The 7,650-nt window shown below is 34.5% G+C and overlaps 1 protein-coding gene across 5 annotated transcripts in view; it reads left to right on the top strand.

Moving 5' to 3' along the window:
* The first annotated feature begins 1,021 nt into the window (after window positions 1–1,021).
* The window catches only part of LOC123676980 (homeobox protein cut), a 72,631-nt gene continuing 66,002 nt past the window's right edge, over window positions 1,022–7,650 (top strand). For 4 of the 5 annotated variants that reach the window (XM_045613342.1, XM_045613345.1, XM_045613343.1 and 1 more), the window contains exon 1: window positions 1,022–1,517. In XM_045613342.1, the coding sequence (XP_045469298.1) occupies window positions 1,395–1,517 (123 nt within the window). In that variant the 5' untranslated portion in view covers window positions 1,022–1,394. Of the gene's footprint in view, window positions 1,518–2,803; window positions 2,866–7,650 lie in introns of those variants that run through there. The other variant, XM_045613346.1, reaches the window with a different exon arrangement.

Genomic DNA, 7,650 nt, shown 5'->3' with positions numbered 1-7,650 from the left:
ATTTAGTCTCATTGTAGGTCAGAATATTTGTTTCAATTTCGTTTTTTAGAATTATTTTTAATTCGCTTATTTCCTTGAATCACCTTTAGAAAAACATATTTTAAAATGTTAGATACCGGTAATTAAAACATAGGTCAACAATTCAAATTCAATACGAATGCCAAGGAAATGTTTTTCAATTATTTACATATAATGAAATAAAATTCAAATATGTATTTCTACCAACAGATATAATCAAAATGCAAATATTGAATGTAGAACGTATTTAATGATTGAATCTAGAAAATGTCATATTGAGAAAAGAAAAAACAATCCATGTACAAAAATGTTCTGATCAGACATTGAAACAGAAAATGAACTAATAACATTTCTGAAACGTGATAAAAATCCGAGATCAAATGTATACAGCAATAATCTGCCTAGAGAAAGGGAAATCCAGATCAGAATTTCCAATTTTCCTCCAACCCGCGAACATCTGAATATCGCGAAATTCACCGTTTACAGAACTCAAACATCACGATCATCAAACACCCCAGAAAAACAGTCCTCAAACCAGAAGTAGACTTTCCCAACAAAACCAACAATCGAAAGTTTTTCCTCTCTCCAGCTTCCCAACACATCATTTCCACGCACACGTCCGTGTATCAGCAAAGAAAATACAGAGCACAAAGTCATGCGCACACCCCTTCGATATATCAGTCACTAGAAAAACCCTTACGGAGTAATAGAAGGGGTAAGGGAATACGGCGCATAGATATCCTTCGATTTTTAAGTAAAAAGAATATCTCTTTACTTGTGCCTCAGTATTGGTCCCAGTATATGCTTCACACGTTAGAAAAGGACGGAGATGCGCATCGACGCGAGTGGGAGAAGGATCAGAGGTGTGAGCTTTCGTTAAAGACGCGGCAGAGGGCACCAGCTACCAACTGCGAAGGCGGAGCTTACGGGGAAACAGAAGACGACGCGACAAGGATGGAAGAACAGGCTACTCCGATGCAGTATGCACGCTATATCCATGACTCAGTATTGGGGTAACTACCTCGAAAGAAACACGTGTTCCTTGCCAGGGTGAAACACCTATCTGTTCAATACGGAATGACGATAACAGGTGAACTACGCTAGTGTTTACGTTTAGTGCTTCCGTGAACGACACTGTGGAAGCTTCTCACCCTTAGTGATAGGTGTCACGCGAAGACGATACATCTTGGTGACATTCGAGAGTGTTTGCAAAACATAGTGTGCTTCGACGGATGTATGCGAGTTGAAAAAAATGCCAATCGATCCAAGTCCGGACGTATTGGTGACTGTTCGGTAGAGTGACTTGGTTTGGTTTTTTTCTTCGGTACCGTGTTACTTCTAAGAATACCGTCGTGGCTGACATAGAAGAATTTCGAATGCAGCCTTCGGCTACTGCTTCCATTCCACCTTCTGGTGAGATGGATCTCCAATCCATGCAGTCCATGGACTGGCTCTTCAAGAAGGAGAGGATCTATCTGCTGGCTCAGTTCTGGCAACAGGTTAGTCTGAATTTTGCCAGATAGGATCCGTTGGTCGTGGTCTGAGAAAAACCGAGGCGGTGAAATTTTCGCGCAAAGGGGAAAAACTCCTTCGAAATGTCCTTTACCGGTTTTCGGAAAAATTCCTTCAAAATGTCCTTTTCCGGTTTTTGGAAAAAATTTATTCGGAAGGTTTAGATGTGGCGGAATGAAGTGTTAAGAAATCGTCTCAAGAATTTGACGGAGCTGAAAAGAGTGGAAAATTGAGAAGAAAATATGTATTTATCACATAGCTATCGAAAATTCGGGATATCTTACAAAGAATTTAATTTAACGAACAGTAGACACTTGTTATTTTTGAGCAGATATGAACATAACAGAACATTCACCTGAAATTTTATAAGTGCCTAAAAATTTCTGATCGAAAAGTAGTAAATACAAAAATTGAACTGCAGGAAAAAAGTATTCTGGAAAAATTTTGAATATATAAAAGTTGAAACGAAAGTTATTGAGATTCATCAAAAGTAGATAGTATAAAAAGGATCATCTTTGTATACACTATAATATAAAACAAAATTCAAACTCGTTTAAAAGGCTGTTCTAAATTGAAGTACCTATCTATTATTCAAAAAAGAGTTGTCAACTAAGGAATATAAAACAGAAACTTCAAAAAAATATTATGAAATTAAAAAAATATATTTGAAATTTGAACGCGGAAGTTAGAATTGAAATCGACAAAACGAAATTTCCAACAAATCCAGATAATTATCTCCATTATTTCTGACAACTAAATTAGAGAACGCATGATGAGGATCAAGAAGATCGTCTGCATAGAACGGACTCATTCAATCATTCTCAAGTTATAATCTCAAATTATGGCAATACAATGCATGAGCCTGCATAGAGAATTAGATTCTTAGTTCATCAATCACTTGCTCGGAAAAACGTTTAGAATTTAATTGTGAGTTGATTCAACCAACTCGGTAAGGTCATATCCTTTTTGTAATTGCGTTTTGGGTTCAACGGAAAATGAACGATAAGAATATTGAGCAATGAAAGTGATAGTCTTCTGGAAAAACCGATTTATTCGGAAGGAAAATCTCTGAAAATTATTACGACATAGGAAAGATCAAAAAGAAAAAAAATATGATGAAATCTGTTTACATAAGTTATAACATTCGTTGGTTAGACCACCTTTTAACCTGCTTGATGGTTTGTGTTTCACAATTCAAAGATAAATAAAATTATCAATTATGAATTTCATCTTTCGTGTTAGGTACTTCTACCACCTCGTGTCGCTCAGTTTCTAACTTTAGTGCTTCACGTTTGGACATATAAAAAATTTTCGTCGATATCATAGAAGCTTCCAGTAAGTTACAAAACTTGTTTTGGCATTAAAGTGAAATTTCTTCGATATTAATTTTTATATCTTTCGATAGTCCGCCTTGAGCAATAACGGCCATAAAAATAATGGAATTTAAAATTTCGATACATCACATATTGATCGTCAACCGTTGAAATAACTGAAAATTCGAGAATAAAAATCTATCATAAAAAATTTTAACCTCTTATATCTCGAGTCCCATCGAAATTTTATTGATGCGATTCCGATAAACATGCGGCTCTAAAACGAGTCAACTTTTGAATTTTTCCGAGAATTAACACACAAAAGACGTATGGGAATTCTCGACCAATTAGGGGTTATTAAAAACGATACTCAAAAATCGAGAAAGCTGTAAAAAATTAATGTCTCAATATAATGAGAATAATTGACGTTTATTCGTTTTCAGATTTACGACACGTATAAGAAAAATATGATATTTTGTACATCGATTCCCACATTGTCAGTAATGATGATGTGATTTTAAAAAATCAAAATTAATGATCGGATCAAGGTGAATGATTCGTGATCGTTCCGTCAATAAGTCATCAAAATCAAGGTTGACAACTCAACAATAATTACGAATCTCTTCTATATCCACGCCATAAAGAAATCCCAAACACATTGCTCTTTGTGAATTTCAGAAAGAGTTATTCATATTCGTATAATTCCAAAATTGGAAATTTTTAAAATAAATGTTCAAATTTCCAGCAAGTTCCAATATAACTATGAATTAAAATTTCAAAGTTTAATCATATTCGTATAATTTTAAAATTGCGAATTGCTCAAATGAACGTTCAAATTTCCAGCAAGTGCCAATATAACTATGAATTAAGAATTTTTTCGATAGAATTTTTCCCTCCTTTTTATATATCTGATTTCCTAAATTCCGTGCCTTAAACAGATAAAAAGACCGATCGAAATTGTTCGACATAACAGAAACAAACGAATGATAATTCGAAAACGGGTTGCTAGATTAACAGGCGATTCTCCAGCATAAAACAGCATAACCACAATATAAACAGTCAATAATCATCAAGGATATGCCTGTTTTTAACGTAGACGAAAATTGGCCATACCAAACGTTCCAGAATAAAATTCAATGTAATGGCATCTCTGATGCCGTTTTTATCATAATGAAAATCTTTAATTTATTCAACACGGGACTGGTTTCTCGATTATTAAAAAGCTTAATTCTAATTTATTGACAATCGATATCGATAAATAAATGAACGATGAAAAGTATATTTTTTGTGCTGGATATTTATCGCCGTCTTATATTACCTGTATTATTTTGTTCCACTCATTCGTCTCAATCTCAAAGAATCAATAAATATATTAATTTCGTTAGGATTTTCTGTCTTCTTCCTCTCAAAATTTGTCTGAATCCATCAACTCATATTCTATTATTACAAGTTTATTACCTGTACCTTCATTATGACTATTGAGTCTGTTACAAGTTAAATGGTATATAATTCTGTCGAAGTACCTACATATAAGTAATTTAATAAGTCAGTTTTCAAAGCACTTCAATGATTCGATAAATGAATTCGTCCTGAAATTTTCGATTTCCATTTAAGACATTTGTAAAATCCAAAAATCTTGTAAGAAGAATTTGTTCGTCTTGGAGATCATTCCCCAGAATCTGAAAGAAATTTACCTAAAATTCACTCGAACTTGAACTCAATCCATAAAGTTTAAAAAACTTAAAAGATCGAATTAAAAATAAACTTTTTCACAAGAAATTGAATACTTATAATATAATTAAATTTGAAGCATGTTTAAAAATAATGAATGAGATATTTGACTATATTCTCTGAACTTGATTCATTTTGAATATTTTTTTTCATTCTAGTTGAATATTCTATGTGGTATGGAAAAATTTATCTTAAGTGTTTTTCTCATATGAAATAAAATGTATAAATAATAATGAAATTCTTCTACAAAATTTTCGTAATTTTCCTTTAAATTCATATCATTTTTTCGAAATCTGCCGAAATCCCAGTATCGGCAAACCGAACAAGACCAAAGAGACAGAAAAAAAAAATTATCGCGACGCAACACTTCATTCCAAACTTCCGAAATCGTCGTTTAAACCCAACTTTCGGCCGTTTCAAACTCACTGCGTTGTAAATACGACTCACGTGGCGCCGACTTTCCCGTTTAGTTCGCCGTTACTCCGTCGGGGTTGGCGAGGGCGCCACCTGCCGGCGTTACATCCCCGGGCTCGACGTAGACGCGTCTTTTGTTTTTCGCTCTGCGTTTTCGGACAATCCGAGCGAACGATAGCGATCTCGAGGAGTCTTTTTGTGGACGACGTCGACGTCGTTTTGTTTTGGCTATGAGAGGTTCCAAGAGTTCGTTAGAGAAAAGGGAGAGTCACTTTCGATGTTCAATTCGCGAAATATTTCAGGCCGTCTCCTTTCTGTGATTGTTAAGTTGTTAGGTATTGCTGTTGTCTACCGCCTGGATGGGTAGGAAGTTCCAGGTGGTTATATCTGAAATTTAATAATCATATCGAAAAGAAATTTCCCTAATTTTGTGGATAATCCGTTCATTTTGCCATACCTTGTAGAACAAAATCGTACGGAAATATCTCAGTTTCACACAAATTTCATGGTTAAATTTCATTATTGTATGTTGGTACTCGGAACTCTCCTGTCACGGATTCATCTATTATATGTCAAATTTGTGATACAGAAAAAAAACATTTTTCAATACAAAAGTCACTAAACAATACTTATTGAAATATTCCATTAATTCCAATAAAAATGCAATAAATCCGAGAAAAAATGTATAATACTCGTACAGAAGGCTCATTCTAACACTCGTTCATTCAGAAACACTTTTAACTCGTGGCAGAATATCAAAGCCGCACTTGAATAATTATAAATAAATAAAAATAACTGTTTCACCACCATTGTAGGAGTAAATTAACATTTTTGTCCTTTGTAATTGACACTGTTTCTGTAATTGATACTTGATAATCGATACGAAAAATAATCTCCATCAATTATCCAAATAAATAACAATAATATACCGAAATTGATATCTTCAAGTCTCCGAGCTACAATTAAGTAATTTTGATTATTTATCTTTTCGTTCTATATTACCAGAAATATATCTGCGTATCCCCCTACCCTAAAAGTTCAACCATTTTTCGTATTGACCACCCCACTTCGCTTAGAATATTCGGGATTCATCAAAAAGAGAGGGTGTAATCTGCAGAAGGGTTGTATTTATTGGGGATATATTTCTCATATATGGTCATCTAATATTTCAGACAAGTAGCTGGTATCATGCTTTCTGGGGTGCGGCAATCGAACAAGACTGTCTTTTTCTACTCGAGCCTCCAATTTCAAAGACGAAAAAAGTAATTTTCTTTATATTTGCAATATCCAGATCTTATAATTTTTGATGAAAGTTTTAATTTTGTCATTTAATTGTATGGAACAATCCACCGCTCCTTACGATCTATAGAGATTGAATTTCAAGAAAAAATATCAGCTATAAAAGTTTCAACTTCTCAGCGTTATATCCATGTAATGAGAATCGCACAAGTGAAAAAAGAAAATGGTTGAAGATAAGAATGTTTTAATGTCTTGCCACATTTTCTTTGTGAATTTTCATTAAATAAAATCGAAATAACTACAAGCTAATATTTATAAAACAAAGAATAAGAACTTAAAAAGTTCACGAATGGAATAAAAATAACGTATCAGATAAAAGTTGAGAAAAATATAAAAAGATTCAAATCGGCGACTGTATCAAAGCGAAGGAAAAACAAAATAATAAAGAAACAATAACCAAATCCGGACTAAACTTGAACAAAAGGGCCAAATTGGCCGAATCGATAACAAGATACGGCCAAGCGTCGAAACAATGAACGCAGCGATGAAATTTTAAAATTCAAATTCTTGTCTCGATCGAGAGTGAGAGAGGGTTGAGGGATGAAAGCCGAAGAATTAAAATCCAGCGTCGGTCCGTCGATTAGAGGGGGTGAATGGACGGCTAAGATAAAAAACCTAATTAATGCCGCGTTGCCATAGGAAGTGAATCAAATATAAATGACACACAAGACCGAGAGCGAGACACAAATAAAAAAATGGAAAAATTCTCTTTATGGTCCCTGAAATATTAGGGTTGGCGGTTTGCGCGAGGGTTAGACCGGGTTGGGGTGGGGGTGGAATATCGCATATGAGGGGCCCAATATATCTCGGACTTCGGGGTTTTAGGATTCGGCTGCTGCCCTTAGATATTGAAAAAAGACCCCGAAAGGGTTAAATTAGTCCTAGGGCTACACGTACGAATAAGCGAAATAAGCATTCGGATATTTCGTCCGTGCCTCATTCGTATGGAGCGGAACACCCCTTTTATCAGGGTTCATTCATTGAATTGTTCCACAGAGTCGCGAATATCAATCCACTGGAAATTCTGCATTGAAGTTAATTATCATTATATTTTCTTTTTTCGTTGAATTGTTTGAGAAAAATTTTAAAAAATTCGATAACTTGATTGGGGTTTCGAAATAACTGTTTGAAAGAACACATTTTCATCTATAGGGTGTTTTTTTTCGAGGTATATAACTTTAAGTTGGCATTACTGTTCAAAATGGCGAACGATTTAACAGCTGTCAAGTGATTTATTATCAGTTTGGTTTGGCAATTCGTCGTGAATAGACTCACGCCTGAACAACGCTTGCAAATAGTGCAATTTCATTTCGAAAATAATGGTTCTGTGCGGAATACGTATCGCGCACTACGTCCATTTTAT

This window comes from Harmonia axyridis, chromosome 3 (genome assembly GCF_914767665.1).
Source record: "Harmonia axyridis chromosome 3, icHarAxyr1.1, whole genome shotgun sequence".
Taxonomy (NCBI): domain Eukaryota; kingdom Metazoa; phylum Arthropoda; class Insecta; order Coleoptera; family Coccinellidae; genus Harmonia; species Harmonia axyridis.
The sequence above is the reverse complement of the archived record's forward strand: the minus strand, read 5'-3'. Positions and strand labels throughout refer to the sequence as shown.